At 42.8% G+C, this 21,051-nt stretch overlaps 1 protein-coding gene across 1 annotated transcript; it reads left to right on the top strand.

Moving 5' to 3' along the window:
• The first annotated feature begins 981 nt into the window (after positions 1-981).
• cnstb (consortin, connexin sorting protein b) lies at positions 982-19,767 on the top strand. The gene is made up of 11 exons (XM_041959162.1): positions 982-1,111; positions 4,823-5,312; positions 6,575-6,684; positions 9,726-9,756; positions 11,707-11,793; positions 11,930-12,041; positions 12,884-12,905; positions 13,012-13,081; positions 13,975-14,252; positions 18,438-18,579; positions 18,696-19,767. The coding sequence occupies exons 2-11, from the start codon at positions 5,225-5,227 to the stop codon at positions 18,902-18,904; spliced, it is 1,149 nt and encodes a 382-aa protein (XP_041815096.1). The 5' UTR covers positions 982-1,111; positions 4,823-5,224; the 3' UTR covers positions 18,905-19,767.
• The last annotated feature ends 1,284 nt before the right edge of the window (positions 19,768-21,051 follow it).

Genomic DNA, 21,051 nt, shown 5'->3' with positions numbered 1-21,051 from the left:
GGGGATGGGGATGTATAGCACACACTAACAAACTCTGAGCATCTATTTTTGGATGGAGATAAGGGAATAGCACCAATTTGGGTTTAAGCAAGTCAATCATCTGGCTATTCATTTGTCCATTTGAGGAGAAACGTAAGAAAACAAGGGCGGCACCATGTCTCCCTCGGAAATTTAAAGGCCATTTATTTTAAATGTTCCAACGTGTCAAACTACATCCCACTTTCTGCAGTAATCATAACAAGCTCTGTTTTAATTGATTTATGAAACTGATGAATAATACATGTGTAATAAAATGTGGAAGGATATTATTGTTCCTTCATCCTCAACTGAAACATCTGACCTAAGACGTTCAAGTAATTGACACACTTTCAGCACATCATGATGCATTCAGGGGTTTACCTGTGCTCAAACCAATCAAGAGACATCTGTCTCTTATTCAATAATTCAAACCTCAAAGCACGCTATGACTTGCAGTGCTGTGTGGAGCTCATCTAACATCCAGTGTCTGCACGTGTGTGTTGCGCTGATTTGCATAGCTGTGATATTTCCTGAGCATAAAATGAGCATCTTCTCGTGTTTGTTGTTATCATCGTAGACTTCAATACAGAGCGCAGTCCCAGTCAGTGAAGGTAAAGAATACACACCACAGTGATGGTGATTGTCCGCGTGCATCATTAATCGGACAAATGTAACGAATCCGCAGTCGTTCTCTCCTCTGCTTATGTAACAGCAACAATGAGCAAAGACCACGCACATTTTCACTATTCCCCTTGTAATCCGGTGTAAGGTTTATCAGCTTAACACCCCATCATATGACCGCTTCATCTGCTGTTGCATAACCGCTGACACACAGCCAGGAGCCAGTGTGACACATCTGCCAGAAGATGGCAGCCTCCGTCACACGGACGAGCGAGCGAATAAATAAATAAATAAACATGACATGAAGGAACATGGTCCGTGCGTTTGCGATGAGGGGAAGTAGGAAAATCCCCGGATTGGACCGTAAACAAGACGCACGAGCCAGAGAGTCAGGGGCGGACAGATGATCCTGCTGCGGGCCGACGCGGAGCGGGAGGAACACCGCGACGCCGTCTCAGGGCAGCATCCAGCGGTGAGTGAGTCCCTCCGGCCGAGCGCTGCGGCGCGCCGCGCTGCGTGCTGGATATCGAGTGGTACAGAGGGGTTTGGGTATATGTCTGCCTCAGCAGAGGGGAACTGCAATAACACTGGAACGGATTTGAAATGGATGTCGGAGAAAAAAATTAAGAAGCAGCGAACGTTATGAGAATATTATTGTGATAAAAGCAGAACAATCCGCAATTAACTCGATAGCCTACTTCAGACGCGCTGTGGCTGCTGTGGTGTTTTTCTGTTTTTATCTTTTCTGCATTTCTATAGGATGAAAAAATACTGACATGAAAATTGATTTAGGCAAAACCATATTCTGTTTAATTGCGCGCGAGGTACGGTAGTGCGTGCCCCTCGGCTGCACGCGCCCCCGACGCACATGCTCACGTTGCTTAACGCACACACGTGCATACGCACGCACGCTCGCGCCACCCACTCGTGCGACATTTTTTGAGGGAGATTAATGGAAGTCGCGAAACAGCGAGCTGTAGAGAAGATAGAAGGAGCGGAAAGGTGTCCGCGCGTGAGAGCACCTGTCACTCAGTGTTCGCGCGTGTCCTTTCACACACGACTGTGCGCGTGAGCCCGTTCTAACGATGGGTGCTGTCAACGGAAGCACCGGTCTGACAGATCTGTGGCCAAACAAGCCAGGCTGGAAGCTACACGCGATGCTATATGCTGTCAGGAGTAATAAAACAAACATAAATGAGCATATCATTGTTTTGCGTTTTAAAGCTCGTTCCTTTACATATTTCAAGGAATGATCCTGCTTATGAAAGTAGGTTTTTCTTCCTGCAAGGATGCCAGTGTGCTTGTTTATTTCAGCGCAGTTTGAAACTAAAATGGACACTTGAAAGTTTCTTCAGGCGCTCCGCCATGGTTAACATCTGTCTGCTTTTATTTTGACACAGCCAGGTTATGTGGTTATGGAGTGAAGAGTCAGCTTTAGTAAAGGATAAAAGAAAACATGATGGATGAGCAGGTTTTAAAGGAATAGTTTGTCATTTTTGGAAATATTCTTATATGAAGATAAATACCAATCTAACACAGATTAGGGCCACTGCAGGTTAAAAAAAAATAATAAAAAAAACAGAGCCAGAGGAGGAGGGTAGTATTCTGAGAAAATCAGCGTTTCCAAAATTAAAGTTGTAAATTTAAGAGAAGAAAAAACGAAAAAGAAGGAAAAAAAGTTGTTAACATATATATCTTTAAAGGAACCATGGATTCGTTTTTGCAAGGCTGGATCAACCTCACACATCACAGACACTGAGTATTATGCCTGCAGTGGATGTCCTACTAGCAATAAGGAAATACTTAGACCAGAATCACCATATTATCATAAGCATTCTGACTTTGAACAGACATGGCAGTGAATTCAGAATTCAGAGGAAGAAAATAACATATTAATCTGGATGAGGTGACAGCTTTTGTGCATCAGGAACTACAACACAATGGACAGATGCAAGGATGTCGCTGGTTACATATCCTGGCAAATTCTTCAGAGTCCAGATGCTGATGATGATATAAAAGACAGCAAGCAGCGGCGTCTGTGGTGTAATGAGGTTGACCCGACCTTGCACAGTGAGGCATGGGGTTCCTTGACAAAAGAAAAAACTCAATTGTTTTTTTCTCTTAGAAATATGTAGCTTTAATTTGAGAATTTTGTCGTTTTTCTTTTTTTTATTCACAGTGGCCATAATACAGCTGCACTGTAAATACAAGGCAGCAGCTGATTAGCTTAGCATATACTGTATACTGGAAACAGGGAAGAAGCTATCCTGGCTCTGTCAAAAATTCAGGTGCCTCAATAAATAACATGTATGTTGTTTATTTAGTGTACAAAGGCAATGAATGGCAAGTTGTGATTTTATGGGGCGGTTATGACTGTTTCTTAGCCGGGTTATGCAGTGGCAAGTTACCCTTGGACATAGCCAGGCTAGCCAGTGTTTCCATTCTTTATGCTAAGCTAAGCTAATGGAGACCAGTGGTTACTTGAAAGCCAGAAAAAAAAAATTAAGACCAGAATCATTAGGCAGGGAAATGAGCTAAAGTGTCTGCAGGCCAAAACAGCTTCTCAACTGAACCCAAAATTTAAGGCAGGAAGCCAGAATCACATTTGTTGTGTAAACAGAAGCCGAGGAAAGAAGAGGTGAGCTGGAGGAGCATTTGTAGCAAGCCACAGTAGAAGCCTCACAACATAAACGCAAACCCAGAACTGTCATGATGCATTTTGGTAACATTTTCACAGATATTCACCTTTGGCCTTCCCTGCATCGTTCTTAATTTTACGCTACACGTCCTGTGAGTCACTCTGCGCTCCCAGCGTTTGTTCTTTGTGTCACATTCCATGTTGCAGAATTCACAGCGTTCATGTGACTGCTAACATGCTGTGAGAGCGCGTATATCACACGACTCTCATGCCCCCAGACCGCTCAGGCTGAAAATGCAGGTTTCACCAGGCGGAAATGTGTTTATCAGCCGATGCCTATCCTACCTCCACCAAGAGAGGGGGGAAGCCATGGCTTTTGCAGGCTTGTAGAGGAGCTTGTGTGTAAAATCGCACCAGCGCTGCACACATTTGTGATGTGGGTCCCACTGGAGAGGCTAAGACAGATGGATGCAGGTGTTTAGCGTGAAAACAGGGATCCGTCTCTGAAGGCATAATGCAAGTAAAGATCTCTCCATAATGATTGCAGTGACAAGACTGGTTAGACGTTAGAGTGACAGCCTTGATTGTGAACTTGCTGTATATTTAGGACTCAGCTTCATGCAATAATAATACATGATGAGGTGTCCTGTGGTACACATGCATGTCAAATGATGCCAAAAATAAATAGATATAACACTGGAAATCAGATGATTAGCCCAGTGTAACTTAGATTATGAATTCTCACACTCACACATCTCGGAAGAAAACTCATATTTTGGTTAGTTTGCAGTAACCTTCTGTAGCCTGCAGGGCTGAAATGAATCAACAAGTTAACAAGTCAATTAATCTGTCAGTTGTAATTTAATGATTAACCACTCAGTCAATACAAAGCTAAAGACGTTCCAATCATCGTCAGCTGCACTTTGTGTTCACTGATAATTCGCAAATGTTAGCATGCTAACACGCTTAACTAAAAGAGTGAACACAGTAAACACTAAAGGTGATGGATGCATGTTAAAATGACCTTTGTGATCATGTTAGCATGCTGACATTAGCATTTAGCTCAAAGCGCTGCAGAAAATTTCTGCTTCTTTGCAGCCTATGTGATTAATATAAATCACATTCACAAATACAAGTTACAACATGTCCACCTTTTCAGCTGAACGCTGCAGTATTTTGTAAGAAATAAAATAGGAGACAACCCTCACTTGTAAACCTCCCAGCCTGGTAGAACAAGTGCGAGAATGGATTATTGTGTACAGTGTGCTGCCTGTCTGCACTGTAACATGCTCATGGCTCATTATTCTACTCCACAGACTACTATGATGTTATTCAGCATGGAGCACTCTGCCATGCCTCAGTGGGCAGTCATGGTTTATACACAAAGACGACCCTTTCAGTCAGTGACATAACTGCCATTTCACCAGCGATGCATTCAGACTCTCTTGTCTTTCACGGTTTATGTGTCCCCTCCTTCCCAGGACACACTGCATGCATGAGACGTATGTCATGTTCTCGTTTTAAAATGTGTCTACTTTTTGACAGCTTCCTGGGGACAAGCAAAGGAGGCTCCACTGAATTCTGAGTGCGAGACAGAAAGAAGAAAAAGAAGGAAGGTCTGCAAAACCCAAGGGCATCATTGTCCACAGCCCAGCCTTTATAGACTATGGTGGACATTTCAAATCTCCCCTTTCTTGACCACCCAGGAGAGGCGGTGGAGGATTAAATCACATGCTCCATCAAGAGTGATCACAACGCCCTTGAATCCTTTCTGGGAGCATAGAGACTTTCCCCAGTTATTTGCTTACCTCAGTCAAAGGAAGTTTTCTGATACAAGTCAGAAGCGACTAGTGCTTTTCCATTGAGGGCCCGGTTAAAAGAGACCCGGCCACGGCCCACTGGAGGGTCCCAGAGAAGCTTTTGGGGAACTTGGAGTTGGAGGAGGCGATGGGTAACAAGAACGCCACCCTGCCGAAAGGTCCCGACGCTGCGACGACGCATAAAGAGGAAGGGGTGTGCGTCGACAGTGCCACAGGTGACACGCTTTTCTCCATCTGGTCTTTTGTCTAACGTATGACTGCTTTTTATGTTTGTAAGCCTCAGGGAGAGCTGCTTTTTCTGCAGGATCTGCTAATGTGGATTGTAACGACACAGTAAAATACACTACTCATTACAGCCTTTTCATTGAAACGCCTCTGAAACATAGTTTATCATCTTTAAGCGACCCTTGACTAAGCTGATTAATCTCATAGCAGAACAGAGAGATGCGGCAGAACGACAACACACAGACAGAAAGCTTTTCACAGCAACTCACAGCTTCCCCACAAACTGCCCTAGCGCACCGGAAAAAACACAGATTAAAATGATCAGGATGATACTAAGCTGTAAGGAATCCACGGCCGATACTCTTGGATATCTGCAGTGTGCTATACAGCTGGAGCTGCGTTACGCAAGAGTTGCACTATACAGCTGCAGCTAATGGTGACTAATTGTCACAGTGATGGCTGCAGGCGAGGGGCTGAGAGGCTGTCACTGATGGCAACCTGCTGAGGTAACAGCCTGTTTGTCAGCTAGCTTTAGCATCTGCCACATCTTCTGGGGCTGCCATGACACACACACACACACACACACACACACACACACACACACACACAGGGTCAATGCAAGCAGACTGCTTGCCAGTGTTGCAACAATATTTGTTATGCTACCTCTTGGTGTTTGTGTCAGCCCTGTTTTAGCCTTTCTTTACTGGTTAATTGCAAGTTTTAGAACCGATTTTAATATTTTACTGATAAACTTTAAAGCACTGTGTGGTTTAAAGTGATATTGCGGAACTGCTGCTCCCCTTTGAGCCAGATCTTCAGATCTTCAGGCTGGGCTCTAAAGGCGGACTGAAGATCTGAGGCTGCAGAATCAGTCACATTTTCTGAATCACTTCTCAAAATATATCTTCAAATCTTCTTCTTATTATTATTATCATTATTATCTCATATTATTGCTGGGTATTTATTTTGTCTGATTTCATGGGCCTCATTGCTTCCTGTAATGTTTTAATCCTGGCTCAGCCGTGGAAAGCACTTTGCAACTTTGTTTTGAACAGTGCAGTTTAAACAAAGTCTATTATTATTATTACTATTAGAAGGAAGTGAAAAAAGTAACTTTAAAACTGCCCCTTCAAAGCTCAGGCAGAGAGATGTAGCTGGTTTTCATAAAGAGACATCATTACCATGACTGCTCAAACATCTCAGATATTAGGTCCGTTTCATTCCAGTGTTTGTTTGTGTTGTTTGTTTCCAGGAAGTGTCTCCGGAGATGGACTGGCGGGCCCCAGCCCAGAGCTGCTGGCCTCCCTGCAGTCCCTCAGAGAAAACAGCGACTACACACTGCTGCCTCACTCCCTGCACCAGGTGTGTGTTTGCGTGTGTGCGTAGGTGAATGTCTGAGAGAGAGCGGGAGGATTTTCTTTCCCCCGAATCCAGGGGGAATATGTTTAGTCAGACAAAATGACTCCATGCGTGGGTGTGTTTGCATCTTTATACGTTTGTGAGTTTCTGTGCACTTACATCTAGTGTGTGTGTATATGTGTGTGTGTGTGTGGCAGTCCTCCTGTGTGACCTGATTCTAGTGTCTATGTTTTCTCTGTTAGCTGAGACAAATATAACAAATCTCCGGAGATGGTGTTGCTCAAATGTGTCGAAATAGCTCGTTAGCGCGTTCAAATGCGCTGAGATAACTTGGTTTAGCATTTTAAAAGCTCAGCTGTCTGAAACGCTTACACACTTCTTGTTAGTGCATTGCTTAAGGAGACATCAGCAGCAGTTACTGAAGCAGAAAAGAACATTTCTGATTTTTGTTCTTCTCCTGATTTCTCCCCTGCCTCTGATCACAATTAGACGTTCTCATTAGAGGTGTGATAAGCATAGTTTGGTTCAGTCTGCGTTTAGTTTAAAAGGATAACGGTAGTGGTTTCATTTTGTTGGTGCAAAACTTTGGAGACCAAAATTTCATAACAAGACTTAGATTAATTTGTCTCAGCAGCTCCAGCACTTTGAGACGCTTATAGTTTACTTTGCTGCACTGCCAACTGTAGTAATCATGGAACAAAGGCAAAGCGCTTTCGCTTCAATCCCTAAGAAAGGAGAGGACAGGCAATACAGCACAGTTATTCACTGGACAAAAGCAGTTATATGATTTGTTACTGACAGAGTGACCAGATTTATCTTTTTTTTAATGAATGCACTCCAGTTGCAAGGAATTCAGTGTGAGTGATGCTATTGTGTTCAGCATGTGGGCCCACTTTTAGCACAAACATGGTCAGCATCTTTCATTCTCTGTTAGACATGACAATCCATATTTGGTCATATCTGCAAGCCTCTGCTATAGTGGCGTACCAAATATTTCATGGCCTGAATTCACTTGTTAAATACTACACATACCCAAGAGAACAAGTCAGGAAACTGAAGACAAAAGAATTAATCAAAGCAGCAGAAGAGTGTTAAAAATACACATTTCCAGGCTCTCGTGCAAGTTTGCACGTCTGCCTCTGACGGGAGGTTTGGCTCTTGGTGAACCATGATTGTGATTAATGCAGGGAACAGCTACAGGTGCGAACATCATCAATTAAATGCAAGAATGCACTGAATTACCAGGGAAATAATCCCTCTGCAAGAAGCAGGTACCTCCTAACATGGATGGGGCCTAAAGGGTCAGGGGGCCCCGAAGCCAGAGCTTCAGTTTGAAGTGACATTTCTCTTTGGTAAGTCAAAAGGCACAATCCAAAAGCAGGGGTGTTCTGTTAATGTTTTCTTTACTCCTGCCCACAATCCAAGTCATTTGATACTGGATTTTCTGATTGAATGTCTGATCCAATCTGATCCGTCTAATCCAATATTTATTTTCATTCTACTCAGGTCACAGTGAGTCGTAAAGCTATTTCAATATGTTTGACAGCTGAATAATTCTGCATCAAAGACTTCCTTTGATGCATGTTCCTTTGATGGCTTTTTATAATATTGTGTATAGCGTCAATAATAACCTGCCCCATTCCACCTGTACCACCAGAATGCATCTCACCTTGTGTAAATGTCTGTAAACTCAAAGAATAATATCTATCAATGAAATGCATACCAAGTAGTCTCAACTGTGAGCAAAAGGCCTTCAGGTCCTCACATCTTGTGCTGCAGAAGTTAACATGTGATGTTTATTCCACTACACTACTCAAACTGGGCCTAACCACACGTTTACACAGTTATGAACCCAGCTCTGACAAGGGAACATTTCTGCTTCCAATGCTAGTAACCTACACAACTGCCAGACCTTTACTCCAGATCGTCAACTCCTTCTCACCAACATTCAGAATTAGCGTTTTTTTTTCGTGCCATTTGCCGCAAATGCTTTAAACAGGGAAAAGGGGCTAATGGCTAGCTATAAACAAGAGCTGCTAATCACAAATTCACAGATGACACAGAACAGTTAGAATTTGCCCGATTGATGCAGGTGAGTAAAGACTTTTTGTTGATGTGTAGCACGTCCCCCGACGTGAGTCCTCCTCTGAAAAAACTTGATGACTATCGAGACTTCTCATCAAGCTTCTCCATGCAGCAACCGATTTGTCAGCATACCGTCAATTAAAACATCAACATACTACATACTGTTTCAAACTTGCCATTTTTAAGTATGATTTAAGAAAAACTTGTTTTAACCAATTAAATGATTTCAAGACCTCAGCAAACACTCCTGAAATATATCAATCTGGTTATAGAAAATATCAGAGCACAGAGACAGCATCAGTGAAAACTGTCAATGACATCAGGTCAAACATGGACAGAAAAATGCCGTCTGTCTTAGTGCTTTCAGATTTGAGTGCAGAATTTGTGATACATTATAGCCCTAATTGTTTGGGCTAGAAAAGAGTCAGCAGATTAATTAATCAGAATAAGACAGAATAACAGAATAACTACCTGGTATCATGGAAATACAGAAGAACATCTGAGGAGGTGAAACTTCACCACCTGTATTTACTAAATCACACAGCCGGCTGGTTGCGGAGAGGACGGTCAAACACTGATGGGAAAAAAAGCCAACAGAGAGACTTTAATCCGGACCATGAGTGGTTGCATGTGACTTCATATCAGACCGGGTGTCTGCATGGCTCTGCTTCTTGGTATAATGTGTCATGTGATCTTCATCTTAGAAGGAATTTGTTTAATTTTAACAAAAACATCTACATCTGGTCGAACAGCCTAATTAGTGTTTGACAAAGTAGCACGCAGCAGCTTTTGTTGATGCTGCATGGGTGAATGGCAATTTTCACACCGAAATGCTGTCACATGACTTGTTTCAGGCTCATTTTAAGTACCAGAGTGCATCTGGACACTGCACATATGAACTTCTGTGTGAATCAGCGCACTGTAACTCCTGTTTATTCAGCTTTCTTTTTAATTTTCAGATTGCAGAGGCCTACTCGCTCAAAGAGGACTGTATCCTTTCACGTGACCTCATTTTTTCAGTCTTTATGAATTGTGACATTTGCCAGTCAGTAATGTTTTCATGTGATAGTAAAAATAAATAAATAAATAGTATTTACAGGGTACATTTTTCTGTCTCATGTGGTTTAAAAGAGGGTTCACCTTTGGTGAGGGTCATCAGGCAGAGCAGATTTGGGCCTTTACAAATTATCATTAGAGGCCTGTGCTGCTCTGATAAACACGATAGGGAAAAAAGTATTATTCACTAACAATGACCACACCAATAAGATTGAGAATAGTTTAATACATATTATGGGTGGAGGAGAGCTGAGATGATGAAGTAGGGATGTATAAGGGTTTGGGGGGAATAAAGTAGGATGAAGGGATCAGGATGAAGGGATCAAGGGATGAGGGGATGGAGAGGTGAGGGTACAGGGATGAAGGGGGTAAGAGGAGCAAGGGTGAGGGATGAAGGGAGAAATCTGGGTCGTGACCAGATGGATGGATGAAGGGAGTGCAATGATGGACCAGTGTCAGCTGCCAGTGGGGAGACAGGAGTTGGGGGGTTGCGTTGCGTGGCAAATGCATATTGCACCTGTGTCAGGAAGGTGTGGACTTAGGGGAAGTATGGGAGCTATGGGGTAGAACCCAGATGCAGACTCGTGGGGTGCTTGGTTCAAATACATAAATTTATTAAACGCAACGAAAAAACACAACTAAGGGAACTATGATAAAACACACACACTAGGGACAAGGGTTATACATACAGCGAGGGCAAACACCGGGAAACACTGAGCAAACACTACACACAAACACTACACACAAGACAGCACCTGAACTAACTAACTTAGAACGTGACAACTTTAGACACAGACGAGACTAACAACTTGCGTTTACATAAAACATGGCACGACTAAGACAATACTAGAAACACACATACATGAAGCATGGAAACGCAGACAACACTAAAGACGGTGGAACACTAACATAAAACAAGGCATAAACAGGAACAAGGACACAAACAAGACAAGAAACAAACTTACTAGAACTGTGGCAAATTAGAGACAAAGACAAACCAAGGAGACAATTATATAAATCAAGGCGCGGACATGAACAAAGGAACACAACAAAGAACATTCACTATGGGGCTATGACTATGGCTGTGGCTGTGGATAAGGTCTACGGCAAGGTGACAAGACAGCAAGGTGACGAAGACAGCGAGGTAGCACAGACAACAACCCGACAAAGACGGGGGGAAGACACGGACTTATATACACAAGGAGGGATCACTGATGACACACAGTTGGAAACAATCAGACAATCACAGGGACGGAAAACACAGGAAGTAAAGTAACCCAAAGACACATAACATGAACCTTCAAAATAAAACTGGACGTGACAAAATCCAGACAAAGACAACACACAATCACAAAAACACAAACACAACGGGGCAAGGGTTGAGACTAAGACAAAAACTCTTACAACGTGGCATGACTATAGACTAAGACAAGACTAGAAACTCGAGCACATAAAACATGGCATGACTTAGAAGACATTAGGAATACACTTACAAGAAACAAGGCATGGCTGAGACAACACTAGGAATACACTAACATGAAACGTGACCTGGATGTGAACAAAGACAGCACATGGACAAACACTTATTAACTGAATGGGGCAACGGCAAAGATCAACAAGATCGTGCATGGCACGGGTCATGACAACCTGGACCTGGACTTTCCTGTGCAAAAATGGGGTGTGTTCGAGGTGTGGTCATTGATCCTGAACTTAGTTAGAAAACTAAACAAAAAAAGCAATAAGTAGTTTAATGTGTGTTTGGCTGTCTATGCTGTGTCATAAAACTGACCCAATCTATTTAAGAACTATAAAAATAAGCGCAGTTAAGCAGAGATGTTTTGACTGAAAGTCTCAGGTGGTGTCTTTAACCTGTGGTGCTACCAGACCAGTGGGCCATCCAGTTCCTACAGCTGGAGAAGCTCTACCATGAACGTCTGCTGTCCAACCTCGCCGCCCTGCAGGAGAACTGGGGTGTGCATCCGTTCCTTCCTTCTGCACAATATTTTCAGTGACCAGAAACCTAAATGTAATTCTGCGCACTGCTGGCAGGAATGCTGGGTATGTACATTTATTTTTGTGTGCACTTGTGCTCCACACGTGTTCCCAGAGAGCCAGTGGAGAGAGAAGAAAACCGCTGAGAGCAGCTTGCCCGCTGAGACCGACGGCATCGACCAGAAACATATTGAGACCCTGAGCCAGATCTGCAGGACACACCTCAGGTATGCCATAAACACAGCAACACAGGATTTATAGGATGTAACACATGCACTCTTCTGAGCAAAGCAGACAGATGCATGGGAGGAACAACAATACTCCATTCCTGAATTAAGACGGGACACAAAAGCAGACTTTCCACACTTTTATTAATTATAATTAATTATTAATTAAACATGCATTTAGTAAAGCTGTGGGAAATGTTTCCTACGCCTCAGTACATACGCACTGCAGAAACTTCCAACATGAGCAGCTCAGCTTCTCAACCAGATTCCTCCCATGCCCTTTCCTCCCATTACCTTCATCACTGTCAGACAGAAACCTTTTAGTGCCCATTTTGCTTTACTGCAATCGACCCCTATCTTCATCTCCCACGTGAGTCCACTGAGGAGTCATATAATGCATGGTGATACACCAAGGATACAGACACACATGGGACTCATTGGGAAAATCAATATTCCTGACAGAGCGGAAAATATTTCCTGCAGGATAGTGATTTCCAGCGGACACAGACAAATACCACAGGTCTGCACGCCAGACGCTGTTGTGCCCCACCTGTCCTGTGACCGTCTTGGTGTGTTACTGCAGCACGAAGTTATTTGGTGCAGGCGAATTAGATTTTTAAGGACTGCTGCCGGAAAGGCCTGAAAAATAGTGTTTAAAAACAAAAAGCCATTCTTAAAGTGAATAAATTAACCCTAGTTTGATTGATGTTCCTTGTGTGCACAATAAAAACCATGTCTGACCCTCTCTGCCTCTTTTCTCTTTCCCCTGCTGTCTGTCTGCTCTCCCTCTGTCTTTTCTCTCCTCTTTCTCTATCTGTGTTCATCTTTTTGGCATCACTTAGACCGTCCAACAGTGTGGAACAGGTGAGACACGAGAAACTCCCCTTTCCATTCTGCTCTTTGCTCAGTTTCATATAATAATAATTCATCCTCCATGATACACTGTCATCAGCTTCGTTTGTTTCAACAGAAAATGCTGAATACAACACTGAAAGACCTTCAGGGCAAGAACGAGACACTACAATCCTGTCATCATAAAGGTAAACATTATTACAGTCTACAGCCACTGCTTTGAGCTAAATGCATGCTAATATGCTCATAATGACAATGCTAACATACTGATGCATGTATCAGCACCTGTTAGCATGCTAGCATGAACAAATGAATGAATTATGCTTATTCACATTGCAGCACCATCTCTAAGACGCACTGCAAACACACTAAAACAGGCAATGTTGTTAAGGTAACAGGCCTACGTCATATGAGCAGAATGTAGGCCCTGTCTCAGCCTCACACTGTGACTATTTGTGTGCAACAAATTCAGTGTTCATTCCTATTCACTACATGTTAATAATCGGTTAAGCAAACTCATTAAGATATGCAATAATTAAGATCTGTGTATATGATCGAATCGTGGCATTAGAACTTACCAGAGGCATTCAAATTTAGGCTTTTATGGCCAACATTTATGTGGAAAGCCCTGAATGTCATTAGCTTAGTGCAGGTATTTTCTTCATAGCCCATTTCTGTCAACACTGGACAGATTAAAATTTTGACTCAATGCCAGCAAAGATGAAGCGATAGGAATCATCCTTTGGGGACAATGAATGTCTGCGACTCCATCCAATGGCCTTCACCTTCCTTATAGACACATCCTCACTCACTCACTCATCGACTGGACAATGCACTTCTTTTTGCACTTCAGTTCTTTGTTTGGACAATGGAACAGGAGATGCTGACAAGTTAATAAACTCTGGCACATTTTTCCAAAAGACCTCCATTAACCCAGGTAGAGTTAGTGCCATGACCTTCTAAGCTACTCGCAGACACATTAAGAGCTTCTGTATCAATACGCTGCAAGTTCACATGCAGTAAGGCCTGAGTAATAATCCATAATCAATAACCTAAGTCCTTTGTCTCTCCCACATTCTAGCCAACGAGCCTGAAACAACACACCAGGAGGGCGAACAGGAGCAAAGCCTGCAGAGCTCAGACTCTGAACCTCCCTTACCACAGACGGGCCATCAGGGGGGAGGTGAGGAGGAGGAAGGAGGAGAGGAAGAGATGTACGAGGAAGGACAGGAAGTAGAAGAGGAGGAGGAGAAGCCGTGTGAGGAGACACCAGAGGAAGAGGAGGTGAAGGTGGAGTGGCCGACAGGAGTCCCCCAGGCTTCAGACAAGGACCTGGCCAAGCTGTCCCACACAGAGGGGGTAGGAACCACAGAACTGTTATAATAACAGAATAATAACAGATTGTCAGCGAACATGATTTTAGTATAAGATGAATGTATGAAAGCAAGTTATTGCGATGAATATGGGAGGGGTATAAATATCGTTTCCCATCCTCTATCTTTCCTTCCTGCCTTCCATCCTTCCTCCTCACATTCACGTATCGTCTCCTGCGTGCATCTATCCTTCCTTCCTTCCTTCCTTTCCCTGGTCTCTCCTGTTTTTACTGTTTGTTAAACTTTCCGCCTGCAGAAAGAAAGACTGTATTTGCTTGAGTCCGACTCTCTGGCCCACAGTTCTTTGTCTTTGCTGGGACACTCCCGAATTAATGATCTCCGCAGGCCCTTGGTGAGATCATCGCCAACTTCTCTGTGTTCAAAAACCTCCACCCATCTTCACTGGTGTGGTCTGACACTTGGGATGTTTTCACTGCCAAAGAGGCTGGATTACTGAGTCGGGGCCTGAGCCAACATCGTGTCCTGGCTCAAACGCTGAGCTGTAAGGGCCTGGTTCTTCCGAGAGGTGGAGATGAAATCAGAGCTATTCCAAACAAGCAGTGCAGGCTGAAGGCCTCGTGGATGGGGTCAGGATTGTGGCTGTTATGTAATCCAGTGGAAGTTTACATGGGTGTGGTATGGGTGGGACTCCTTTATTTCGCAATGAAAATAGTTGACTCACATTTCATGAAGTTTTTGGAGTTTGTTTTTTTTTAACAAGCAAGTTTACATTTTCCTACTTTCTCTTTTTCAGTCAAGTCACTTTGTAAGAAACACATTATTTGTCTATAGACGACTAATTCACAAAACCAATAACAGCAATGCCCAAGGCTGGAACAGTTGGATTCCAGGGGGCCAGATTAGGAAGAAATTATATGGGTAACTTTTATTTCTTGACAAATGTGGTATGAGCTGGTGGTCTGTAGTGGTCTTTATTCATGGCCATCAACTGAGGTAATTACTAGAGCCTGACCAATCAACTGACTGGGCCGACAGATTGGCCGATATTGTCTTATTATAGATATACAGATAAGTAAATTGCAGCGCAGAATCCCAAACATATGTTTACAGTGATTTAGAAAGAATGATGCCATTACAAAGTTTTCCCTCCCTTTGTGCTCACAAGTTTATCTTTTAACTGTAAAAGTTATACGTATATATGTACGTCTTATATACATATATATAATACATATATATATAATGTATATATGTAAAATGTTCTACATATATATATATCACAACAAAGAAGGGAGACAAGACCACTGTGCACTGTTTAAACAATATTTTATTAATTAAAGAAGTAAATTCAAATCAAATAAGTGAAATAAATAACTCAGCATGGGGTGTGTCAATCAGTAAAATCAGTGGTGTGTGATGCGCATGGGTGAAATGTGTGAGTGTTTGTGAAAACATAACCAAAAGGGAACTCAACACAACATTACCAGAGGAACCCAAACAGTGGTGTGCCCATGGAGGCTGGCGAGATGAGAGAGCTGGCGTGCTGCAACAGGCCTTAAGTCAATAATCTTAAGTCAATCAATCAGCTGAGCTTCATTGAGGCCTGCAATGAGACTCAGGCCAGCGTGGGACAGAGAGAATAACAGAAACCATTTACAGACTGTAACAATCCTCTGTAACAGAAGTTTAAGCCGTTTTCTCACCAATACATGTCTGTTAAAGTAAACAGAAAATATAGACAAATAACCTTAGATGACGATACCATAACAGCAGCGGCACAGAAATGACTTTTATCAGGGTGATGAATAAACATTTGGAAAATCTATTCTAAGTGATAAGAACAATTAATTAATAAGGCCAATTATTTACTTGTAGTTATTGAACACCTTTCTGACACATGGCCTGGCAGCGCTAACCAAACGTGACCTAACCAGGATATACAAGAGCAAACATTTTCCACGTACATGTCTATTTTACATGAAGACTGAAAAATATCTCAGTTTTAATAACCTAAAATGCTTTTTGCATGTGAACAAGAGATCCAAATGCATGAGAAGATATTCGTCCTGCCAAATATCTGCACACATGTGATCAAGGCCTCAGTCCACAGAGCCCCGAAGCCCCGCTGCCACAACTGCACAGACCGCAGTTCGCTTGTTTATTCAGTTTATGAATATTGAGCGCAATGCCTGTCCAAATTGCACCATGTTGACACTGCGTGTCCTCGGGTCCCTAGCAATGCACCCGCCGAGTGGGCCGCTGGGCCGCGTGTGCTGCTTTGCTCGATGCGATGAAAAAGCCACTGGAAATAACGGGTGTCGGCGCACAGCGGGGCCATTGTTGTGCTGTTTCTGAGAGGGCCTTTAATGAGCTGCTATCGCGTCTGTGGACTCTTAGCCTTGTTTTGACACGATTATTTCTGCCAATAAAACTGTGAATTTAGGATTTCTACGTGCTTTAAGAGGCAGCTGGGCTTGCTTGCCTTTTAAAGCACCGAGAAGCACCGTGACCTGGACGAACGAGAGCCTTCACGGGCGTGAATTTCATCCACATTCAAGAGATTTCCAAACTCTGGACAAGGCCAACACTGAATCAAAACATTTTTTTCTATTCATTAAATCACAGTTACCACAAATATGATGTTCAAGTCATACTTTTTCATCAGTGGCATCCTCCTTTGTCTAGTAAATACAGCTCTCTCTCAGTCACTTTAACACAGTGTCGACACAGAACATTTTAATTTGACTTGAATACCATGAACTAATGTGCCTCTGGGCAGACTTGATGGGAGGTGATGACCACTGCAATATTCAGCGTGCTGTTGACCCACTGACCTCAGTAAATAAGTGGCCTGTAAATGATGGCGGCAGATGAGGCTGGCAGCTTGAGGAATGACTCCGCTTCAGCGGTCAGCATACGGCCACGCTGTGTGCCGCTGTTTCTGTTCGGTGGTTTGTTAAGAGATTATGATCAGGTCAGAGGGTTTTCATTAGGGTGGGTGGTGTTTTAAGGTTCCTCGCTGTACAGTATAGCTGCAGTTTAAACATTCCTAATGCAATGCATACAATGGTTTCCAACTGAAGCGCGTTACTCAGGCTTTCTGTGTCTCTCTAGCACAGAACAACTTGTGCCTCTGCAGCTCGGTGCTTTCTCGTCTCAGCCAAGCTCCCGTGGCTCGGCTCCAGCTCCTCTGAAATGCTGCTGGTCGTCTGCTGATTAATACCAAACATTCAGTCGCTTTCACATTAGTCTGCAGATGAAGCCTGTTTAGTCCCTGCCACTAATTATGTGCTGATGTATTTCTTTCACTATATTCTCAGCTTTTATCGTCCTTGTTGAAAACGAGGTGTTCGACTGAGCTATTAGTTGTGACGTGTGACAAAGATCTGGGTGACGCGGTGTGAGTCGAAAAACCACTCAGCCACCACAATTAGTGGTTTGTGCTCCTATTCCTCATTTAGTTTGTATTTTTGAACTATTACTACTGAATTAATTAATGTTTTTAGTCAATTTCCCTTCAAAGACGACACTGACTTTTTGTTTACGGGTCACCCCAGATGACCATTGACCACAGGGGTTTTTTAATGATAATGAGGAAGTCGTGAGGCCACAGAGAGCCTAATAAATCAGCGCCAAAGTGGGAAAACTTGCTATTGTATATGCTTGTTCTTCAATGACTTACAGTAAAACTATGGTTTATTAGAACTTGGACATCCCTGAAAAAAAGGTTTAACAGGGCAACTCTCAATACAGATTTTAAAGAAACTCCCAGGTTAGTTAGAAGGAAATGAAGACGAATGCTAAAATTACGGATAGGGATAGTCGTTCAGCTGTGACCTTCCACACTTGCCATAGTTGTGTGCACTCAGTTTTCCTGTGCGATGAGGGATTATGACTGATATTGTCGGGGTGCACACTTTTAGTTTACCTCCAAAAAAATGGTAGATAATCTGGAATAACTGTCTGTTCATGTGAATCATGTACAAATGACTGTTTGTGTTTGTTGCCCTGTTGGATCAATTTTTAGATATTAGGTTGGCAGTGTCAGTGATTGCTATTTAACATAGACCATGCAGAGCTACTGTAAGACACTGGGATGACTGAAGCACTAGTTCGCTCATCAGGTTCTGGCTAAAGTGTCCCCAAACATGTGGTCTTTAATACAAGAGGAAAACATTAATAGTCATTTCTCTTGTTTCTGTGTCTCCTTCAGAGTTCCTCCCCAGAGGGACTGGTCTCCATCCTGAAGAGAAGGAGAGCATCTCTGGACGGACTGCCTCCCCCAAGCAACGTCACTAAACAGAACTCTAAACGCAAAGTTCGCTTCAGTGAGCCAGAGGACGGCATCGAGCAGGGTACGGTTTGCCTCGTCTGTAATGTAGACATTTCAGTCAACACGTGGAGGACAAGCTGTTGAAATATTTAGATTCCATAAAGAAACGTGTCACTTTTGTCCAATTCGTACTTGCAGATGAGGTTGGTGGAGACTCCTGCCTGATCCTGCTGCTGCTCTGTCTGGTTACCGTGGTGATCAGCATTGGCGGGACCGCCCTCTACTGCACCCTGGTGGACACGTACTCCAACATTTGCACCGACTTCACTCACAACGTCGACTTCTACGTCACGACCGTGCGGAGGTTCTTTGAGGGGCTCAGACACTGGCTGCCGCTCCGGACTTAGACTCCGTCATGTGCAGTCCAGATGTTGGTGCTGTGACGGGCGCGGCCACTCCAATCGGCTGTTTGGAGTCAACGTGAGAGGCACGGCACCTGCAGGGGTCATCTGATGCCGCCTCCCTGACTCTTTAACTGTGTCTCCTGCAGTGACAGGAGCTTCAGCCCTTTGACTCACTCATGAATTTGAGCTGTCAGTCCAAGATTTCTGTATAACTGCTGGGTGCTCAAAGCAACACCGAACAGTGAAAACTGTCGAGATCCTCAAGCGTGCATGTTGTGAGAGTTCACAGCTCTTGTTTACTACTGTTTGTATAGATACTGCGTCTCAAGCTGATCCTGACAGATGCGACACAAGAAGGCGCTCAACTCTCACGATATTTATATTTTAGCAGAGGTAGTAGTTTATCTGTGTGCCTGTGTTTCCCTCACAGTTGTCGCTGTGTATTCGTTTCTCTCCTGCTCTCATTCTGGTGGTTTTATTTTCACATATTCAGACAGATGCTGCCATCACACTCATTAGGATTGTATGTGTGTGTGTTTTCTTTTGGATGATTAATTCAAATGAGGATTATTTCCTCTTTAAATTCACGTTACCATTATCTTTTCCTCTGTTGACCCATCTCTGTTATATCCTGCAGGGCTGTACAGTTAGAGCAGAAATTTTACACGGCACAACGACAAAGATTTATATTACTTTGAAAAACCCTGATTCCAGATACAGATGAGCCGTTCCTGCCTTTACGACAAGATCCTCGTGTTTACCTCAGCACAAACGGTGACTCATAACATTCCTCTTACCATCTTGATATGACCAGGAGCATTGTACTGTATGTGATTCTGGTAAATGTACAACATGATCGATTAAAAACAAAGCACAACATCATAAAGCAGTCTGAATGAATGATGTTGTATCCATACAATCATATCATAGCCATACAATCAATGATTATGTATTTGCAATTTGAAAAACACATACATACATTCTATACAATATAAATACTGATATTACCAGATTTTAGGCAAATACATATACATTCAGCATGGCTCTGACCTTAACCCCCCTAAACTGCAAAAATGAGCTCTGCTAACTTCCTGCATCATCGATTTGAAATGGCCAATCATGATATCTTGGGGGCGGGGATAAAAATGCATCTTATTTGATGATAAAATGACACATTAAATAGTGTATTTTAAGTATTCAAATACACAAATACAAGCTCTTTTCAAGTATTTTGTTACCACTTAATTTCTTTTCTGCCCAGCAAGACAGAAATTACTAAATACTCAAATATGGATTTTAATACATTAAATTGCAATACTGCCCATCTGTGGTTTTGTGTGTAGGTTTGAGAAGAGTGTCACTCTTAGTATGAAAATATTAGTCTGCCACCTTATAACACAATACATTTCAGTGGCGTCATCATCAGTTATCCATATGAAATACAGTCATTTAACAGCTGCTGCACAAACTCAGGCACTTACAAACCTCATACAAATGTTATATATACATTATGTACTCAGTGCTTTCATGTTCACCCTTAAGTGTGCGACCAAATATTCCTGTTTGACATCTGGATTTCTGATCAGGTCTAGTCTCCTCCTGCAGTGTGCAAACAGCTCCAGAAGATCCATTTGGTTTGTGTATCCAAATGAAAATACAGGTGGTTTAAAAACAAAATGTGTAGATGGAGAACATTATTACCAGCAACAACACTCGATTTATATCTTTCCTGAATGCATCTAGCTGTAAATGTTCCACCTGGTGTTCAACACAATCCTGAGCATTCTTTTATCTGTATTGAGATTTGAATACCAAGGGTACATCGGTCATATTGTGTTTTCCTGTCTGACACAAGTACACAACTTCTTTCAACTGCCTCGTGTTGATGTTTTCACAGCTCTCAACTGATTTTTCTCTCTCTCATCTGAACTCCCGATGTTTGAAAAGTGATGAGCGTTACTTCTCTGGGGTCACTGTGGATATTGCATTACGTCATCCGCCTTTATATGTTTCACTATCTATGTTTGGATGTGTCCACAAGGGAATGCAAATTATACTAAGGAACACTTGCCATTGTGTTTTCTTTTTCGAGGCTTGTTCTCAGTCAAGGGTAGGGAACATCGGCCTCCGCGAGACCGTTTGATCCAGCC

Source organism: Chelmon rostratus, chromosome 18 (assembly GCF_017976325.1).
Source record: "Chelmon rostratus isolate fCheRos1 chromosome 18, fCheRos1.pri, whole genome shotgun sequence".
NCBI lineage: Eukaryota > Metazoa > Chordata > Actinopteri > Chaetodontiformes > Chaetodontidae > Chelmon > Chelmon rostratus.
Note: the sequence above shows the minus strand (reverse complement) of the source record. Positions and strands in the feature narration are given on the sequence as shown.